The 21,896-nt window shown below is 41.5% G+C and overlaps 2 protein-coding genes across 2 annotated transcripts; one reads left to right on the top strand and one right to left on the bottom strand.

The window, feature by feature from the left end:
* Nucleotides 1–11,288: 11,288 nt before the first annotated feature.
* tac3a (tachykinin precursor 3a) lies at nucleotides 11,289–13,209 on the top strand. Its single transcript, XM_035160303.1, has 7 exons — nucleotides 11,289–11,469; nucleotides 11,754–11,869; nucleotides 11,960–12,056; nucleotides 12,236–12,265; nucleotides 12,352–12,405; nucleotides 12,515–12,578; nucleotides 12,970–13,209. The coding sequence occupies exons 2-7, from the start codon at nucleotides 11,768–11,770 to the stop codon at nucleotides 12,986–12,988; spliced, it is 366 nt and encodes a 121-aa protein (XP_035016194.1). The 5' UTR covers nucleotides 11,289–11,469; nucleotides 11,754–11,767; the 3' UTR covers nucleotides 12,989–13,209.
* On the bottom strand, nucleotides 13,143–21,510 carry c1galt1a (core 1 synthase, glycoprotein-N-acetylgalactosamine 3-beta-galactosyltransferase, 1a). The gene is made up of 4 exons (XM_035160302.2): nucleotides 21,227–21,510; nucleotides 19,248–19,508; nucleotides 16,865–17,529; nucleotides 13,143–14,413 (listed from the first exon to the last, which is right to left on the bottom strand). The coding sequence occupies exons 2-4, from the start codon at nucleotides 19,456–19,458 to the stop codon at nucleotides 14,063–14,065; spliced, it is 1,227 nt and encodes a 408-aa protein (XP_035016193.1). The 5' UTR covers nucleotides 19,459–19,508; nucleotides 21,227–21,510; the 3' UTR covers nucleotides 13,143–14,062.
* Nucleotides 21,511–21,896: the final 386 nt, after the last annotated feature.

Here is a 21,896-nt window from a genome sequence, read left to right as displayed (position 1 = left end):
GGTCACATTCAGACTGGAGGACCTGGATCGGCAGGTTTGAAACATTCCACTTCAATATTGTTCACTTTTGAATAAAATCCTGTATAATATATATTTTCTATCTACAACCATGATGTTTAGAGAATCACTTTCACACATCCACCCTCTGGTATTCAAGCTCCTGCCCAGCTGTCCACACTACCACTGTCCATACTGTACAGCTCCTTAATGATGCGATTACCCAAAAGGCACAGTGCGTCACAGATGTCCTCCCAAGAATGTTCTATTTAAATCCCCCACAATGCATGCAATGTAAAACCCCGGAGCATTTCAGGGAACGGTGGTGACGAAACCAAAGGTGGGACGAGTGGGGGACAGGGGGAAACAGTGACACTGAGGCTTGATGGTGAGACACTGGATGTAATGTGAAAGATAAAGTGCCACCTTTAATTAGATGATGAGTTACTGATGGAGGGAAACAAATAATGTTGTCATTCAACAGTATCCTGTTGTGACAGCCACTCACTAATTATCTTTATGTCCCCTGACATCTGTGTCTTCCTCTCCGTAGCTCCGAAGCAATATCTCTTTCACACGCCGCTGTATTCAAAAAATCACACTAAGCATAGTAATTGAGAAAATAACTGAGTCTTGATGAAGACCCACAGAACTGACGTGTATGAGCAAGTGTTTATCTTTGGAATGAAGTGTCTACAAATGCAAGAAAGAAAAAAAAAATGAAGAGAGGACCACAGATGTGTTTTTCACAAAGCAGCTGAGGTCATTTGCAATCCTCAGCCCCAAAGATGATTTACTCAAACTCATTCATTTCACTTCAAGATGAAACAAGTTCTTCATAATCAACGTTTTCCCCCGTCAGTGTTTTACATTTATTTTTATGGAATCACTGACAACCTGCACCTCCTTTCCTCCTTTTTTCTATTAACACGTCCACGCTGGTGTTTTCAGTTATTCTAGCTGATGAAGCTGTGTTGAGCTCAGCTGGGAACTTTCACAGCAATTGAGCAATTTCCATGGAAGGAAAAATGACAATGAATGAAACTCAGCTTATTAATGATGCATGTTTCATAAAATAGGCGAGAATGCACGATAAAGAGACCGGAAAATATATCGTCATTAATTGTACCTGTGGTTTTCCAATGTCTATCACAAATGGTACTATTATATACTTAGTTATAAGTATGTAGTTGGTTTACAATTACAGTATTAATTGTTGTCACTGATTGGCTCAACACTGATGGCCACCCGCAGAATGTGAATTCTTAGTCATCAGTATTTGTTTAAAATTAACAGACCATTGTTTTGTGAGATTTAATTGTGTGAATCTTTATATGTCCAACACACACACACATATATTTAATACTTAATTGTGGGACATGACCCATCACCAACATGTTTTTGCATTTTTTTGGCGTGGCATACCAGCACGCCAAAAAGAAACCAAAAAACACCCATTTGGCTCCAACTTTAAATATAACTTGGAAAAGTCAGTGTTCCTACTTTCAGTATGCAGTACATTATTGTCCCATGATGCAATGCACAATGATACTGGCAGCTGCACAACATTAAAACATGAAATGGATGTTCATGACATATTCATGCAGGGCCTGGAGAATATAAGCCGTTAGAAACATTGATACTTTCTTATAGTGAAACAGAATTGACTGTCAGTGACGTCCCAAAGTTTCAATCTGCCCGTTGTTTGTTGGCTGAGTTTGTCATATGAGACCTGAATCGCTATGTAAACAGTCTATACTGCACCCACAGGTCCAATCAGGCAAATGTATAAAGTGGAGTGGGTGTACCATGGGTATGTAAAGATTTGAAATGTTTAAGACAATACACTGTGTTTGTACTTATACTGTAATGTAATAAGCAAATCACAGCACAGTCATTAGAATCAGGATATGGTGCAGTCAGATAAAAATCCCATTATACAGCTGTGCCAGATTTGTAATGAATTACAATGCATGTGATTATCAGATAGTGACATATAATGAGTTTATAATCTGCTCCGCCGTGCCTCCCGGTATCTTATCAATGTTTATCATACTTGTCCATCCCTGACATCCTCGGGCTCAGACCATTGCCTCGGTCAGTGAGGTGGAATAAAGGTGCAGCCCATCCATCTGTTAAGACCAACCTAAAACACAATCTGTAACTTTACATGGACTGAGCAATTTGCCTTCGTGTCTAGGGTGACAGACGTGGTGCCAGCTGTGTTTACCCGGACACTGTGTGTTATGAAAGTAATCACTTTACCAGCCCCTGCCTGCCTGTTATGGATGGCACTTGTCATTTACAGAGGAGAGCCCAGGGCCATCAGTCATCTGCGAGTGTGTGAGTGGTCTGCGTTTTTGTCATGTTGTGGGGACCTAAATCTGTTAACACGGTCATAGTATGGTTAATGTGAATGATACATTTTAAGGCAAGGGCATGTTTTAAGGTTTTCGATTTAGGCTAGAGTGTGACTCAAAGAAATGTCCATGAAATGTCCTCTGGAGTCTTGGAGACATGACTGTGTGTCTTTGTGTGCGGTTGAGGGGGTGGGCTTGGTTTTATCTGTCTGTCCGTGGCTGTGGAAGACACAGTCAAATCTTCTCACGCATGATCAGTAATCAGAGAAAATAAAAATGCTGCACTCACTGGGGGGGACGCACATTTGAACAGATGAGCGCGCACAAATGGTCGGATGCAATGAGAACATATGCAAAACAGTTCTGAGTTATGTTTGGCTGGGGCACATTCAAACCAACTACAACTGTGATCTCATTAATGTTCTTTCAATAGCATAATGCCTGAGGCAGAAATCAATGCTATTATAGAAAGATCATGACTGACATGAGTGTACCAAGTCAAAACCACCGGTTAATGTGGGCTGCACTTCCTCTAATGGCCACCAGAGTCTGACTCTCAGAAAAAATGGTGCATTCTCAAACTTGAGAAAAATTTGCCATGGAAGGAAGACAGATTTTCAATTTGCATGAATGGTGCAACGCAAGAAAGTAAAAAGTGTTATTTGTGAGAATACACTGTTGACACTCACACATTATGCCAGGGAGTATACTGTGTATAATACAAATAAGATGGTGCCTGGGGCTGTTTTTGTTACTTTATTGCCATTACACAAACCTACTTTGATCTATTGTCAATATAAAAATGTCACAATAAATAATACCACTGCTACCTCAACCAACATAACATGAAACTATCCTAATGCCACCCATGTGTGGACACATCTGCGTCAGTCTCACGAAATCCTGGTTTTAAACATTGATTCAAAGTATGAAAATCTTTAATAGGTATTTACAAATTAATTTTTTTTTGAAACAAGGAAAAAACAAGGTCTTAGATAATCATGACAATTGATTTTAAAAGATATGTATATATTTTTCTTCACATTTAACCAGAAAGGTCCATGAAATTAATAGATCTGTAGAGAGTTACATGGAACAGAATGAAAAGTATGTTTTTACATCAATGTATTTATTTAATTTGACTGATTTCTCTCAATACCGCAACACCCCTTACAATCTACAACCAGTTTTGTTGTGATATTTCATGATTACCTGACATCTGTGTGCCTTCCACACTCTGAGCTGAGAGACCCGACAGTGCTGATGTGTCAGGATTCATCAGTAGCTGACCCCTCATGCCATGAAAGCAATAACTGCTGTTTCTTGCAGGGAATGTGTCCAGTAAACGAGGTGAGTGCTCCATGAATAATGTGTTTCATTGACTTGGTCTCCTGTGAAAGAAAGACAAATTGGAACCCAAAAATGCCAGAGGCCATTCATAGACAAGTTTTTTATGGTCTCTGAAATTACCTTTTATGCAGGACTCCACCTTTGGTCCAGTCTCATCACTGTGGCAATCCATAACAAATCTTCTGCTTTGAAGTTATGCAATTATGAGCGTACAGTGGGCAGCAGTCAGTGGTGGATCGTTCTTTAAATCCTCCTTTGCTTTTTTTTATGTAACTAATATGGAACCTACTGACCATATTAGCAAAGAGCAGTGAACTAATGCAACGCCCCCCAGGAAATGACTGGGGTAATTGCAATAGAGGAGGTCAGATCAATGTGACCTATAGTATTTCCAGCACTGTCCTGGGAAATTTTCAACATCGTCTCATGGGCATGTGTCACATTACAGCCCAATAAAATATGTGCACTTTGGTGTTCGTGTGTATTTAATCACTAGCTTAAAATTGTCATGTCGTCATTACTGCCATATGGTCACATGCTCAAACAGAAGAACACACACACTGTGAGAAGTGAAAAAAAAAAAAAGATCACGTTGAATAATGCAACAATCAAGTGTTTCATGGTTTCCAATTTCTGTCTCAGTCACTACCCTGCACACGTTGATTTCATGATTCTATAATTTCCCTTGACACGATTTCACGAGCGAGAGGAACAGAAATGAAATAAGCAGCGGAGAGAGCTCACACCTGGGCACAGTCACTCAGCCTGATACCAAGGTGTGTTGGAGGCTCAACTCAAATATTTCCAGCTCTCACAGCATAATGAGCAATAAACCCCATTTTACATCCCCATCATCCACTCAGATGTCCAAAAACTGACACGACCATCGTGACTCACGTTGCTGCTGTCTACGTTTATGACCGTGAAAGAAGGAAAGATGAATTTTGGGACTTCTATGGTGAATGCTCAGGTATAGTTACGATGCCTCTTATGCAGCACACAAGCCAGATTGACAACACGTGTGTATATGAAGAAAAAAATGGTTGTTGTGAAACCTGCAGCTAGCAAGACTAAAAACGGCTCAACAAAATAATGCAGGTACAGAAATACCCAAAAAGCAACTCAAATGAAAAGGTATGTGACCCCGAGTGACACTCAAGACCCAGGATAAAGAGGAACCACAGATTGCTATACCAAAAATATACAGAATCTATTTACAATGCATGACATTAAAAGGCTTCTCTCCATTCAACTAGACAGCAGCAATAGGAGCGCTACGTGCAAATAGAAGAGAGAGGGAGGCGAATTGTACAACTGACACTCAAAACTAAACAGTGAGGGGTCAGGAAGGCTGGGGTAGTTATGGGAAACTGGTGAATTGGTCCCATAATGTGGAAGTCCATTTTGACAATACAACCTCTGCGTAAAAAAAACTATGTAAATCAATTCAGAACTGTTCTGCAACACATGCAAGATGGCCACTCCACCACTGAGCCCCCAGTTGGAGACATGCAGGTGACTGGAATCCTGTTACTTGGCTGATAGGCCAAAGCAGTCATCAAGTCTCAGGCTACATCCATACTACTGTGTTTTTATTTGAAAACAGTGATCATAAAATAAAATGACCTCTGACCACACCAGCGTTTTGGCTCCACATCAGTTTTGAAACCCTGAGGATGTGCATGCTTGTGTGTACATGTTAAAATTTATTTATTTTTTATAAAAAAAAGAGCTTGATGGAGTGACCAGATATACAAACACCACAACAAACCAGATAGAATTTTTGCAAAATCTATTTTTTTATTTTCTTTAAGGCGCAATAATCAATGGAGGTGGGGTCAGCTCAAACTGTGGTCCAGCTGGTGTAGACTCTAGGCACATGGAAACAAGATGGTCAATTGAATTCCAGTGTATTTGCCTCCAGTGGTTTGTCTTAAAGAGGGAAAATGGAACCCACCTAGACAGTTGAGGTGTGCAGCAGTTGGAGGGGAGTCCTTTAAACCTCTCTCCCTGGCTGTCTCTCCAAGTGAGGTTAGCGCTATTCGGTCCAGTGGCTCCTCACCTTGCAGCGTCCTTCATGAGGAAATCAATAGAGTCCACTCCAAGAAATTGTTAGGCACTTTCACAATCCACAGAGACTGGTGTCGTGTCCACAGACATAATAACATTCTTAATTACATAATTAAGTGTCAATTTTCCTCTTTTGGTAAAAATCAGTGTTGTAAAAAGCTGTCTCCACAGTGCATGCAGGGATCCTCTCCACTCAGTGGAGTGGAGGCCGCTCTGCTCTGCCACTCATCAGTTTGCTTTGATTGAAGATTGGGAAATACCTGACAACTGTGCTGGGGAGGAGTCTTGAGCTCTGCCTTCCCCTGTGCTAACGTCCTGATGCATGCACTGCACACTGAACCTATTAAACTCAAGCTAAAGAATGGAAACATGCAAATCTAAACGTGGCACAGCAAACAAGTCAGATTCAATAGTGCAGGTGCTGATCATTCTCGCTGCAGGTCTCATAACATAAAACAGGAAGCTAAGCTATTAACACAATTGCTCAAATAAAAGCTCGTCTTCTACACATTAAAGCAGCTGTATCGTTGTGAGTGACTACGTCATCATTCCAACAGAGAAAAAAGTTTCTCCTGCCCACATGTCAAAGTCACCGGACCCTAAATGGCTCCCAATGGTAAGACCAGCAACTTACATTGTGCTATCAGTGTGTGTGAAGGAGAGGCAAGTTGTAAAGACAGTTAGAGCAAAGTGGAAGATAAATACGGCTATTTACTAGTGGTGGACATGATGGATAAAAGTGTGTAAAAGATTTAATCATTACACCTCTACACCAAAATAGTTTTTTGTTGCTTCTGTAGCTCAACTAGGTGGGATAGCTCATAGAACAACAGCATTGGTTGTTAGCATCAAACAAAGTAAGTTCAGGGATAAGGAGATTCACGAGTGACAGTTCTGTGGATGGAAACACCTGATGAGAGAGGTCAGAGGAGAATGGCCAGACTGGTTTAAGATGACAGGAAGAGATGCATCTCAGAATATTGAGCCTTGAGGTGGATGAGCTACAACAGCAGAAAACCATGAAAGGTTCCACTCCTGTCAGCCAAGAACAGAAACCTGAGGCTGCAGTAGGTAGAGCCTATTCCACACCGGGCAGCTGAAGACAGGAAAAACGTTGCCTGGTCCAATGAATGTGGATTTCTGCTGAGATGATACACAGATGGTTTGTCCAGTCCAGGCTGCTAGTAGTGGTGTAATAGTGTGTGGAAATGTTTTCTTGGCACAGTTTGTGTCCTTTAATACAAATCATTCATGGTTTTAAAGTGATATTTCACAGTTTTAGGCTAAAAACAAGTTGTAAATAAAGCCGTTTTGAGTTGAATTTGAATGTTTGGGCTTCTGGACACTTGGATGACATCACACGTGAAGTATGGAACCATTTAATGTTTTTTTTTCTTTTGTTGTTTTATTACATCTGAAGAAGTTACTTTGATTGTATTATTGGCGCCAACACTATTTACCCCTGAAACTCCAAAAGTGTATTGTGGACTCATACACTTCACCAACTCACTTGCTGGTATATGGTGGGTTGGATACAAATGAGCAATACTCAAAATTGGATGCAAATACAAAGCTATGAGATGCAACAGCAGCTACCCAAAGGTTTTAAATGTTGGCTGCGGTCTAACCTTTCAATAAAATGTTATTTGTATAATGCCAAATCATAATATACATTATCTCAAGGCACTTGGAAAAATTGTAGAGAAACTCAACAGTTCCCACAAAGAGCAAACACTCTGGTGACTGTGGAGAGAAAAAACTCATTAACTGGAATAAACCTCCAGCAGAACCAGACTCAATGTGGGCGGTGATCGGCCTCGACCGGTTGTGGTGAGAACAGAAAAATAAAGGCAATTCAGCACTACACTGGAAGTGGAAAATCCTCATAAAGTCGATATAACCATTTTTGAACCATTTGGCCAAAAAATAAAAGAAGAAATTCTTCACTTTTCCTCTGATTTCCAACACCAAAACTCTTCATGATAGAAAACACATTTCTAGAGTTGAAAACACGACTTGAGCGTCTGATTGCATCTGTTTCCTCGACTACAGTGTGTAGCCTATAAAAGGCACTGATTGTGTCTGAGACCAACAAGATGGTAATGTGTCTTCCAGAGTATTCTCATGGCATCATGAGTGGAAAAGTGGCAATTCTGTTCAGATATAGACCAAAACAGTGCCCCGATCTGAGGAGGGGTCCAGAAGCCTAAATGCTTTCAGAGTGTCTTATTTTCTCCCAAAGGCCTCTGTGCTAACTACTGTCGCTCAGAGAAGATTAAAGGGGACGAAAAGCGGTCGACAAGGAGGAAGCAGCAAAACACTTTGTCTGAAAACAAAGGGGGGGGGGAAGAGACATTGTGGTTTGTTTTGGCAGCACCACAGCTCCCAGTTTCTCATACCCACTGACAACTAATGCAAATAGACCTTCAGAGCAAATCAGCATCCGTGCCAGTCTTAAAGAAACAGCCTTCAAATTAACATTTAGATGGAAGTGACACTGCAGGACCTCACGAGTCAGAGATCAGGGTGGAGTAGATGGAATAAAAAAAATGCATTCATCAAAGTCATTTTGCATGCCCCAAGGCGAAGTTGAAGACGACTCGAAGTTAACCCCCCCACCGATTAGATTAGAGCCTGTTAACTCAATTATTGACAGGTGTGTGCATCGGCGTCTAGATTTAGTCTCCGTGTCGCCACAAGCAACAGCAAACAGCAGGGACGGCCACCGAGCGTGTGAAGGACTGCTTTCATGTTTACACAGACGGAACTACCTTTGGACTCACTGGCCAGAGATCATACGAGCCGTGCGTCCACCACAGCCTGCATGTGCGCAACAATGGCTAAATCTACATCCTGCAAAAAATTCGGGCACATCTTTTTTTTGATCTCACTCTCTCGCCCTCGGGCACTGCTTCCGTCTCCCCGTGATCGCTCGTTCTTTCACAACACCTCTCCCATATGAGGGCTGTGGCGTCACTGTCTCCTCTTAACTCCGGGGTGGATCTTACTTTATCTTTGCCCTCTCAGGCCATGAAAGCCTGCACAAATGGATGATTGGCAGCTCCATTAGAGGGACAGGAGAGGAATAACAGTGTGACTGTACTCCAGGCTCTATCCGCTGCTCTCCTCCACCACTATAGAGGAATGAATGTGTCTGCTCATGTCCTTACAGGGACCCCACAGCAAAGTGAAGGGCCAGTTTGTTTTCAGGCTTACGTGGCCTCCAGCTTAATTTGGCCTTCTAACATCTTTTATTAATATTTTTCTCTCTTAATATATGAGCCACAGCAAGGTTATTTCAGTCCTTTCAGCTTGTTCATTCAATACGTCAATGCAGAGAAAATAGGGCAAACATCTGAAAGGGAGAACCCTGACCCAGACACTAGACAAACAACATTTATTCACTTACAAAAGAAGATTTGAATGTTTTCCAGTTTCCAATTGACTTGATAGTCACAGTGATAAGTATTAGACCTCTATCTGACATAAATCTGTCGTGCACAGACACCTTCATACCTATTCAAATCAAGTGAACTCAGCATGAAGCTGAGCTGTGTCATTTTACTTTCGTCTTCTTTCACACTGGTCCACCTATAGCCCCCATGAGCTACCTGCTGTTACCGAGCCGACCATTAACGTCCTGTTGAAATGTCAGGGCGATACTGTCCAATCACCCTCGCGACTGTCTGCCGCGCTGAGGGAGCTCATGACTTGTGGGGACTGCAGCCGCTTTCCGATGTGCGTCAAGTGCCGGGAAGAATGAATGACGTTGAAATTGCAACAGCGGAGGGTGCATGTCTTAGTGTTCCGGGGTCCGCAGGGCATGTGACTACCTGTGATGTATAGCAGGACATCCGTCCAGCCCTGCAGCACACCTGTCCCAATATCCAATCAAATGAGAGGCTTCCCGTGCCCTGACATGTCATGAATAAACAGCCCCTGGCTCTCTTTCCCTGTGCTCACTGTTGGCCCAAAAACATTATTAATAATGTAAAAATGCAATTAATGACTTCCCCCCCACTTCTGTCAGATCTCCCCCGAACCCCTGCACTGCTGCAGGCCCCTCGCCTCACCCCCACACTATACAGGAACGGGACAAATATGGAAACGGGAAGTCATTACTAAAACATGGTAGTGTTAACCTTTTGTGGAATTTTGCCTGGTGCTTTGTTGTTGGTGTCGCACCCTCGCCCATCAGGCCTCAGTCTCCAGAGGCCACAGCGATGTGCAGTCGTCCCTGCTGCCTGCTTCACAGCTACTGTATGATCTCAAACTTTGCTTTGCTGAAATATTCATGCTTGTTTGCATTCGGAACGTGTGCACAGGCATCAGCGTGTGATTGCTCGTGTAATACGATGGGTTTGGTATGAGGGTTAAATTTTAGTTGTTTTTTAGCTTTTGATGATGCAAGGGAAATACTTTTTCACACACATTCATTTACATGAATAGTAAATGTTATTCCCCAGCCTATGTATATTTTAATAGAAATGATGCCTTTACAACAGCTCCAGAGCAGCTAAATCACATACTGCTGCTTCTACTGGTGCGTGTAAGACAGACATTTCATCTCACCATCTGTCAGAGCAGTTTAACGGGGAACCTAGCTGCCATGAAAACGATTTCAAGTGATCCTCAGCACCCCGTGTTACTCATCGTGTCAATACTGGTATGAAGATCTGTCCGTCCAAGCAGCACGTCTGGATTTCAGTCGTGACCACTCAGCACGTCTGCCTGCCTGTTCAGTGGCTGTGTTGATAATGTCTGCATTTACTGCTTCACTTGTGGTCTCAGCTGGAAGATTAACTGAAATGAATAACAGTTTTTTAAAAACACGCCACGTGATAAGCAGTGCACTTGAATTTAGTTTTTTTTTTTTTTATTTACATGTAATTTGAATGAAATGAAGGGGAAATGAATTTTCTCTTTCATTCACTAACCTTAACCTGCTCAGATGTTCAGTAGGTGGATATATCTTTGGTTTTGTTTCATATTTTGTGTATGAATGAGTCCACCAGTCAACTGCGATCCCATCTGTGGAGCCTGTCTAGTCACATACATCACCGTCTTCTGTACTGACATGGAGAGGCAGCTGTTTTATATAATGACTTCCTAAAAAGATTATTATCTTGTCAGTGATTATGTCAACTGGTCAGTGGAGCGGAAAGGCACCTAGAGGAGAGAGGAGCATGTGATGGCAGTGAGATGGATAAATGAGACTGATGTACTTTAGTTCAGTTTCCAACTCAAACAGTGAAACTTCGATTCAAATTGTTATGTTGGTTTGATGCCTCTTTTTTTTGGCAAATCTATAAGAAAATCCCCAGATGGAAAGGAGTCCAAGAACATGCATGTTCTCCTGACATTGCCTGGACGAATTTCTTTTTAATGACGGTGTGTGCGCGTGCGTGTTTAGTTGGGGGGGGGTCTAACAGCTCTCAGCAGCATCATGACCATCAATAATTAGGCTACGTAGCCTTCAGCCCAACGTGATATAAGACCTGAAACCCCTCCTACTCACCAGTTGCTGATTGGCGTTGCGCAGGTATCCAGCTATTGCTTCTTACCCCAAAGCCTGGACGCCCCGGTTACCCTCTCCGGATCTCACTGCAGGATCTATCCGAACCCTCTCCACTCTGCACCAGGGCGCACGCAGCTCACACTTTTACAAAATCACCTGCTCGACAGAAATCAGGTAAGGATAAAGAAAAATGCACCTCGTATTGCTTAAAGTAAACATATTTACACATTATTATATTTTTTAAAGTTTGGATTTAAGGTTTGACTTTTTGCAAAGGGAAAGCACGAGTATTTATTGACTATATCTTTGTAACCATACCTCTTAATGCGCTTTTACGCATCCATTACGCAGCGAACTATGCGCAACAGGCACAACAGGTTCCTTGATGAAAATGTGATGTATTTGCTCGTGAAAAAAACATCTATTCAAACGGGAATACCCTAAATCTCCTCGCGTAGGTGGTGCTGAGAAAATGAGGAGAGGTTTGCTGCTGGTGACTCTGTTCTTCATCCTGAAACTTCGGCACAGCCAGTCCAGATGCGAAGAAACCGGATCGCGCAGATCAACTTCAGATGTAGGCGTCTTCGTGCGTAATGACCAAAAACATATACAGAATATATTTCAACAGAAAATAATGTTTGTGTTTTTTTTGTAAATGCCACAGACTGTAGGTTTGGACAACCTAAAGCGGAACATTCTGAAGAGGTATAGCGATTTGGATTATGACAGCTTTGTGGGACTGATGGGCAGAAGAGATACGGGTGAGTCTTCTTTCCAACTGACGACCAGTGATTAAATTAATTTGTAATAGTAAAAAATAATGTGTTAATGATAAAATCTGGAGAGAGAAAAATTCAAGACTGTTTTTATTTGATCATGTTTTTCTCGAATGCTCCGTCAACTTGTTTGTCAAACGTTTTTCCTTTTTTATTTTTATCAGATGCCAACATTGTACAGTCTCCACAAAAAAGTAAGACTTTTGTCTTTTATTGTGATTTCTTTTTCTTTAAAGTGATTGAAAAAACACAATTTAATGGATCTCATTCTTCTTGATAGGAGAAATGCATGACATATTTGTTGGTCTCATGGGGAGGAGGAACTCAGAGCCTGGTGAGTGAGAAGAGTCAAATATCTACAATCACCTTGTTATAGCTTTTATGGGATTTCAGGGTTGTCTCACGCGGTGTATGGGATTATTTTATCATGTCTGCTCTCACAGATAATGGCCCGAGGAGAGAGTATCCAGAGAGGAGAGGCATTTTTCTGAACAAGTGCAGACTGAGGTGGGTGTCTTGCCCTTTTCAATCATTGGATAGAACATTATGTCTCCACTACTTATACAAATAAAATTCACACTTAACCTGACCGATAAAGGATATAAAACTACTCCTGCTGTTCAAGTTTTAATGTCCTGTTTTAAGTGCTGCTGACTCATAACACATCTTTATATCTTCTGTATGCAGAACAGAAAATGAACATTTGTAACTCAAGGGCGTTTAGCCTTAGTTTGACTGTGCATTAAACCATTGCTTTTAACCCATTATTTTTTTTGTGTGTGTGTGTGTGTGTGTGTGTGTGTGTGTGTGTGTGTGTGTGTGTGTGTGTGTGTGTGTATATATATATATATATATATCACTGATTACTATTATGTGTGGTGCATGTGTTTTGTTGCAGGTTTCTTCAGGGGCTGTAGACACTGAAACAACAGTCATCGACGACCATACAAACAATAAATCAACCAACATGATTCCCACGTGTAAAACTTCTGGCTGGCTTTTGAGAATGACCATAAACTACACAGATTGTATTTGATTTACCTGGAAAAAAAACAAACATAATCAGACGTGAACGGTGGAAATTTCTGTATCATGTCATTCTGTTTCTTCAAAGTTCAAAATAAAGAATTTTTTTATACAGAATTTATTCATTTGAAACATGGGTGCATTTCTCTGCAGCTGTTTGATTGATTCTTTAAATCGTGGCTCAAGTGCAGACAGTCACATTCAATCCCGTCCGCTGCAGTGTGTCACTGCTGCGTTATTTAAAATGACTTGACGAGGAATTCTATGGAGTTTTGTATAATAATGTGTTCATCAGAGGCTGCAGTGTTCTCAAACAGGGTTTCAGGGGAAAAAAAAAAAATCTAAAATAACAGCACAGTTCTGAAACAAACATCACTGCTGACTGTGGGTTTCCAGAGGACTCAAAAGGAAATTAAAAAAGGTAATATACCAACAAAAACTTATTTAAAAAAATAATTTGTTAATAATCAAATTTAAACATCTGAACAGCAACACCAGAATATCAGATTTAACATCAGAAAAGCAAAGTGTTCAAAAAAGGCTAAATAAATCGCTGCTGTTCTCAGTTTACGGAAAATCTTTAAAACAATGAATGAAATTAAAACAAATGAAAAATAAAATGATTACAGACATCCGTCACTGCATTACTGGCCCACACATGAAACAGATGAAAATATCCTGCATCGCCCCAAGCACACATCTATGACTGTGTCGTGTCAAAACTCAAACATGTCAGGTTTAATTAAGCTAAACAGAGTGTTTATCTTCTTTGAAAATAGCTGAGCCATTTGCAGCTGCCACCGAATAAGACTGTGCCAAGGGCTTACAGTGTCACACTGGCTGTGGTGATACACTCTCTGGCACAGTCGTGGAAGCTGTCACGACTTCTATCAGCCACATCACTGAGTCAAAGGAGAAACAAGAGTCTCTAGATTCAATCAGACAAATCAGAGTTAAACACAGGATCAGTGTTTTCTGTCGTGTGTGAGTGCCGTCCTGTTCTCAGCGAGTTGTGAGTTCACAGGGTCTCTCCCCCCTTCTTCTGACTCCATCTTCCCTTTGGTTTGGTTGCCACCGACAGAAAAGGCTGCAGTCGAGTGAATCCTTCCATCGGTCACCTCTTGAGCTCCTCTAAATCCTGCCGTCACAGCGGGCTGTGCGAGGGTACCGAGGCTAAGACCCCGGCGAAGCGACGGCTGATAGCGCGGCCTGTAGCCGTACGCTCTCAGGTGGTAGGTGTAATACTCCAGTGTGTACATCAGCTCTGCTTCCACATAATGGAACGATACTGCCAGGTCAGAGCAGCACTGTGGACCCTGAGGAAGAACAAAGCACAGACATGAGGAAACATGCTAAATACATACACGCATGAACACACGCACAGAGCAATAAAACATTAACTAAAGATGCATTTTAGCAGAGACAATTTGTATATTTTTACTTCTACACTCTATCACAATGGATTTTAAACAAAAGCCATCAGGATGTGACTGATGTGTAGACTTTTTAATTAAAAAAAAAAGGTTGAACAAAAATATTACATCAAGCGTCAAAATCTTTTAGATGGTTCCTCCATTTTCACAGCCTCAGATGGAACAGGAAAATTGACAATCAAAGTGAGGCCTGACAAAAAAAAGGTCTGGAGTTGATTCCAAGAGTCGAATTTGATGGGAACAGAATATAAATATATAATGTGGTATTGAAGCATGATGGATAATGATGAGGACCAAGTGCTTCTTAAGGAAAATAAATAGGATGTCGTCCATCTTCAACCCAACTGGGCACATTTTTCACTTTGTGAAGGTGAAACAAGGCAGAAAGAACCACAACAACTGAAGGTGGCTGCAGCAAAGGCCTGGAAAAGAATTTCTGTCCAAGTATTAAAAATAATCTGTCCAATTGTTTGACCTTCTGAAAACAGAGGGACTTTGTTTAAAAGTTACACCCAAGTAGTTTAAAGCAATGTTTTAGTTTAAACCCCTTGTGAATTTAATCTGAAATTCTACACTTAAAACATTGTGATGGATTTATATAAAATATAGAGGCAAATTTGGGAAAATCGTATCAAAATACTTTCATTAACATTTAAAAAAGTGTGACCCTCCATCATTTATCACACTGCAGTCAGATGTCACAAGTTTCATGGTTATAATGGACTTTTGGTGTTTATATCTGTATAAGAAAATACTTGTTTGTAGGAACAATGCATTACTGTCCTTGGTCATTTGTTTTTGTCCATATTAAAAATGTAATCCTCAATTGCGTTTTTAATTAAATTCACATACTGACAGTTCTGAGACCTCACATTCCATTTATACTGTAATTGTAATATACATGGGGGGGATTTAATCTTGCAAACACATCTCGTGTTGTGCATTTTCTGCTGGTGTTTGTTTAAAGGATTAGGCCGGGATTATTCTACAAATCGCAGGAAAAGACTTAAACAAACACGTCCCGCTTCTCCCTTCCACCAGGGCTGGAGAACAATTTAACAAATCTACAGTTTCATTTAGGAGAGAAGGCAAAGTAATCTCCCCCATTTACACAGTGATTATTTTATCAAGAGGTAACTGACACATGAGTAAATCCTGAATTTGTCCGGGACTATTTTCTGTGGTGGATTTAAAAACACATTGTTTGCACTAGTGAGTATTTTAAAAACAGCAGAACAGTGTGACGTTGACTTAAGAATAACTACAGTGCCCATGTTCATTATGGTTAAACCTTCAACACAGGGGCCCTTTCATTTTAAAACGTTTTTGAACAGTGGAAGCACGAACAACATTGTAGAGATGAGAATGTCAGGCTTTGGCTCCAAAGAAAAATTTGTTAGAGGTTGACAGCCTTGATAATTAGCTTTTGTTCATGATAATGAAAATTTAGAAGATCTCCCACCTTACCCTTCTTATAAATTAACATACTGACAGTTCTAAAACCACATTTCCATTAGTATAGTGTGATAAAAACACAATTACTCTAGTATTAAAAGTAAATTTGATTTCCTTTCACAGACCGGAGACAAAGCAGCTCCGTACACCGACAGGCAGCATCTGACGAGATCAGTGATGGACCCGACTCATTATAATTGCAAAGTACAATAAATTAGTTGCATCTTCAGCTACAAATTGACCAATTTTCCTTTTGTTACCGGGACATTGTCTCAGCTGCATTCGCGTACTTTAAAATGAACTCATTCCTATTCCAATTCACTCCTTGTACGCAGAGATCAGATACAGAATTCAAATGTGCCAGGTACTCGCATATTCATTCAGCTCCTATCACCCTGAGGACGGATTGACCGCAAAACCAATATTTTGTTTGATTCATCGAAAAGCAAGATAAAACAGTGCATTACGTATGAATCACTTTCAGTAGGTCCAGACTGTGTATTTCAAAATGAAAGAATATTTCTCTACCTTTAAATGTTGGTGTTCGCTAATGATATTAAAGGATTTTCCCCTCACCAGGTCTCTCAGTGGCTTTCCTTCCTAACCTCACATGCCCCCTTTTAATAAGACTAACTCCCAGTCTGTCTGATCGAGGAATTACCCATAAACCTCTTTGTGTCTTTCTCTTTTATAGTGCCACTTTGCACCAAAATGCAAATGTTGCATTTACACAGTATGGTATACAATGGACGTTCTCTAAGACTTTGAGCTCATGTAATATATACATTTTTATTTTGCTTATATAGTTTTGTCCTATTCACTCTGTAATACCATTTTGCAGCACTAATTTACAAATGAAGAGAAGGATAAAGGACTTGCCTCAACAATTGGATAGTAACAATAGCTCCAGTACCAGAAGCTCTTGGAGAACTTGCCAGTTAGATGGTGCTCTGGCACAAATGGATGAAAAGTTTCTCGGTGCAAAGTATCTCTGGAGTCGCCAGCCAGGACGCCCATCTTCTCCAAACACTGCCCGAGTGCCAGGTCTTCTACAGGGGTGGTGTGTGTGCAAACTTTGGTCCGAAAGCCTTCCACAAATCTCCTGAGGGCCTCTTTACTGAGCACATAACCTGCTCCTCCGCTCATGTAGCCTTGCTTGGTGTAAGGCTTGAAGCGTTTACCAAAATAGATGGGCTGCTCGGGGGTGTGGTTGGACAGAATCCAGCGCAGGTTGTCCACCACCACATAGGTGTCATCGTCCGCTTTTAAGAACCAGTCCGCTTCATCCGCATGGTGCTCGTACACATAATGGAAGGCTCGGATAGTCTTCCAGTAGAGCTGGTCACGGCCCTCCTTAGTGCCCAGTCCCACAGTGGGGAAGTCGGTGTCCTTCACGGAGCTCATGAACACCACCATGTTGCAGTGGCGACTCCAGGTGGCCCTGACATGGTGGGCCCTGCTCTGCAGGTTATACGGCCCTGTCATCACCCAACAGAGAATACGGATCTTCTGGTACAACACATCTGCCACCCTGGTGTCTTCATCTAAAAAAACAAGGGACAAAGCAAACAGTACAACACGCCAATGACAATGTTAACTGGTGTGCGGTAAAAAAAAATTCTATGTGTGATTCTACCGGCAAAGCTGATTTGTATTTCAAGTTTTACGTAGGCGAGTGTGCAAATATCTGGACTTAGTTTCTTTTATACTTATTTGTAGCACTTTACGTTTGCATTTGTTTGGAATCAGCCAACCGAATTCCTTGTCACAGATCTGATGCATCATTACGATTTTAGATGTGTGCACACAATGCCCCTCTCTGTGTAGGTCTGCAGCAATGCTCATCATGAATTTTCTGAAGATTTGTTGACCCACATTACAATCCATCTTTTACCACGGCTAATTCCAAACCCTATCTGCACATCGTTTCCTATCATATGATGTCATCTATTAGTTAGGGATGCACTGATCTGATATTTTCATTCCTAATAGCAACACTGAAATGTGGGCTCTGGTATGGGCCAATATGATACTATTGTTTAACTAATAAGCTGTGTGCAAGACACTTGGATGATCCTTTGAAATGTAACATTAAACCTGATTTAAACAAACTTTTTTGCCATCTTTCTAAATTAAAATCTAACAAAATATATACAAATTTACTGAATTGCTATTTATTGTCCCGTAGCAGTGGATGTAGAACTTGTCGAAAGACCTTTTGTTTTCAGTTCCCTCCCTGTCACAAAATATATTGTAGATAATCTAATAAAACAAATACAATATATATATAAAATCAGGGTTAACAATAGGCTGCATGATGTCTGTAGTGAGCTACATAGGGATGGTAAAGCTTGGAGGAGTGATTGTTTACAACAGGGAACAGAGAGAAATGGCATTTCAAACCTGTCTATGTCTACGTAAGGCAGAATTGACAATAAGATTGACTTTGATGTAAGGTGATGCAGTACAATTGTAGTCAGCGCCGAGTTGTCCTACTTTTGAAGCAGACCATGAAGTGGACCAAATGAAACTGTTCCCATGTTCCTGCTTTACCCATTACGTTTACAGTTAACACACTAAAGCTGCTTTCAGCCGTGAACTGAACATTCTCCGGTGGGGGTGCACGTGCAGAGGGATCTCCGCAGCTGGAGATTAGTGTTGTTGTGAACGTGTCCGAGTGGAGAATCTACCGCTGCGTTGCTCATGTGTCGAAAGGAACCTCCGGAGAAAGTCTGAACCCAATTCTGCGGAAATTCCTGCAGAGATCACGTCTGAAAACGGCTTAAGAGTGACCAGCATGAAACTGGCAGCAGTGGGTTGTTTGTGCAGAGTTTTGCCAGGGATAAACGAGTGAACTGCCACCAGTAGGACAGCAGTGATTTCTCACATTACTGTGGACTGCTCCTGCTACAAGCTAACACTAAACTTGTGTATTGGTAGATGTACTACTGGAATTAAAGTGAATCTGGTGGATATTGAATCATTAAGATAACGACAAAAGGCAGAGTAACAGAGTCTGGCACAGTGTATATAGCGTTTTGCCTTCTGTCGATTTCTGCCATGCTTTAAGTTGGAGTGCTACTTGTGAACTTGATTGGTGGTGATGCACGCAGACTGAAAAATATCGCACCGACTCGATCGGCCCTATTGTCACCAATAACCAACACAACTGACCAATATCAGTGCTGCATCCTGACTTTTAGTTTGCCATGAATAAACAAATACTTATGCAACTCTTTTGATGCAGTGATGTGTAAAGCACCTGCATGTTGAGGGTGGAGCAGGCCGAAGAGAGCGGCTCCCTCCTTCCTCCAGCTGGTTGGTGACTCCCCGACTGTTGTGGCTTGCTCCTGAGCCTCCGACAGCACAGGGTAGCTCCTCTCAAACCACACCTGGTGAAGGAAGAAGTAGATGCTGCAGGCTCCCACCAGGAAGCCCAGGGAGAAGGCCCATCTGGAGCTGGGGCCCTTCATGCTAACACTCAACTCTCCGGCACTGCGATGTCCCAGTTGTCTGCATAGACCTACAACCCACACACACACACACTAGGATCAGTTGTATGTACACATTTGGTTGTATTACATGTACCATCTAAAGTGAGCAGTTTTGAGGATTGCATGTACAGTATTGTGTCTAGTAATCATGAAAAGATTTTGAAAATTACAAACTGTCAAATTGCAATAACCTCAAATATCTGCATGGTTAAATAGTTTAACATTCGCATTACAGAAATGAAACGATGCAATACATTAGTTTCAAAGCATACGCTTTCAAACACTTTCTGGGTCTAAATACAGTTTTTAGATCCAGACAATGACAAATTTCACAGCCGACATTTCCCAAACCAAATTTACTGTTTGCCAGTTTGACATTTGCCCTAAAAACATTTTTACTCTGTGTTGACACAAGAATTTTGGACAGGAAAAGACAACAAAACAAATTAGACAACTATCTCACAAAGCTGGAAAGCAACGGTCCTGGACTTGATCTTTATTGGAGTGAATGCACTGACCATGCAGCAGCTGCATCTGAATCTGTGGACAGTGATGTGGCACTAGTGACCTGCACAAAATGCATGCAAAATGGCAAACGTGGCCCCAAATATATGTGGACCTTTTTTGGCAAACATGCGCTGCACTAGGTGTAATCTGGATGTGACCCGAAAGTGGCCCACATGGTATATGGCACAGATGGCCCAACTCACTAATTCAGGGCATCTTTGCGGTATTGCTGTGGCCGCCATGTTTTTTTTACAGTAGCCCAGACTGGACAAACTAAACATCTTTTGAGTTTTTATGACAACTGAAGGCTACCACAGGTTTTTTCTTTCATGTTTGGAAGGGGAGGGTGAACTGAGGGGTTTTCAGCTGCAACATGCAACTTCACCACTAGATTTCACTAAATCTTACACACTGAACCATTTAAATACACTAAAAACAAACCTGCAATAGCACACATGAATCCTAGACTGTCACCATTACTGCCTATACTGTATTTATCTTTGTTTGGTTTAATATTGTTTATGTCGCTAGTCTTGTATTTTTTTTTTTTTAAACACACTTACATCTGCTGTACCATCATTTTACAGGCTATGTTAGTCTAATGCACAACTCTGTATGTTGTATGCATATTTGGCTTCAAGTTACTTGTGTCTTTCTTTACAGTGACAGCCCTGTAGTATAGTTCTGGTGGCCGGACTTTCATCTCACTGCAGCAAAATTCTTCCTCTTGTGTTTGACTGTTTTGTTTGCTGCTGGCTGCCTACATCTCCCATTGGGATCAATGAAGTATCTATCTATCTATCTATCGATCTATCTATCGACTGTTTTCATTCTGTCGCTCACGGATTCGAGGTTAAAGACCCCGGCGATCTGATCCGAGACAGACGGGAGCGATTAGCGGGTTGTTTTGGTCTAAACGCAGCTCTCTCTCTGTGTGTGAGTGTGTGAGTGTGTCGCCGTTGTTATTTATAATGATTGTTAGTGGAGGAGCTCGCTCGCACGCACGCGCACACACACACACACACCGCAATGGAGGCTTTCACATCCGTTCAAACCAGAAACACATGACACCGACTGCTGTGACAGCGAAACCAGGCCATGTGGAATCCGGGACCTATAAAACCTATTGTCTCTGATACCCAACCGCAGCTGTGTGTCTGCTCCCATCCAGCACTGCTACACGTGTATACATGCATGCATAACATCTACGTACGTGTGTGTGTGTGTGTGTGTGGTTTACCTTCGCCGGGGGATCGAACATGTGTGAGCTCGATATGTTTTCAACTCCTCAAGCAGCGACAGAAAAAAAAAATCCAGTAGCCTTACTGCAAACCGCACCTGTCAATCACATCGTCACGTGCCGCCCACGTTGATCCGTTGTGTGGTTTCGTGTTGACGTCGACATTATTGTGAGTCGCTAACATAAGATGATGAGGGAAGAGGGAAGACACAGCTCAACGTTGACATTCTTCAGCATCACGGGCTGAGCGGCTGGGAGAAAAAGGCGGCCTCTCATTGGCTGGGTGGCGCTGACGTAAACAGGAAGCCGCCTCTCACCTCCTGAGATGCATTAAAGGCAATTAGCTGAGACTTTGATTTACATGCAGGGGTCGCTGTTTCCATGTTGAGCCACTAGATGTCACTCCATAACGGCTACTTCATATGATCGTGTATATGTTGATTCACCATGATTCATCAATGCATTTGGATGAATCTAATTAATAAAACGTATATGTCTATAGGCTATAATTAGATGGATGATTCCATTCCACAACTTGATATTTAAAAAGTTAAAAAAAAGTGTCAAATGGCCCTGGGTCATCAGAAGTGTTTGTTTGGTCTAACCCTAACCCTAAGTATTATCAGTGCCCAATGGATTTAACCAGCACAAGCATCTCAAATCTTACTTA

Source organism: Hippoglossus stenolepis, chromosome 6 (assembly GCF_022539355.2).
Source record: "Hippoglossus stenolepis isolate QCI-W04-F060 chromosome 6, HSTE1.2, whole genome shotgun sequence".
Lineage (NCBI taxonomy): Eukaryota > Metazoa > Chordata > Actinopteri > Pleuronectiformes > Pleuronectidae > Hippoglossus > Hippoglossus stenolepis.
This window is presented reverse-complemented; position numbering and strand designations above follow the sequence as displayed.

Bases quoted from the DNA above. Each gene is read 5' to 3' on its own strand.
- tac3a (XM_035160303.1), top strand. From the start codon at position 11,768: ATGAGGAGAGGTTTGCTGCTGGTGACTCTGTTCTTCATCCTGAAACTT. The intron at 11,870-11,959 runs GTAGGCGTCTTC...TAAATGCCACAG, and splicing joins CGCGCAGATCAACTTCAGAT to ACTGTAGGTTTGGACAACCT. The intron at 12,266-12,351 runs GTAAGACTTTTG...TCTTCTTGATAG, and splicing joins TGTACAGTCTCCACAAAAAA to GAGAAATGCATGACATATTT.
- c1galt1a (XM_035160302.2), bottom strand. From the start codon at position 19,458: ATGAAGGGCCCCAGCTCCAGATGGGCCTTCTCCCTGGGCTTCCTGGTG. The intron at 17,530-19,247 runs GTGCTTTACACA...TTGTTTTTTTAG, and splicing joins GCTCCACCCTCAACATGCAG to ATGAAGACACCAGGGTGGCA. The intron at 14,414-16,864 runs GCAAGTCCTTTA...GTTCTTCCTCAG, and splicing joins GTTACTATCCAATTGTTGAG to GGTCCACAGTGCTGCTCTGA.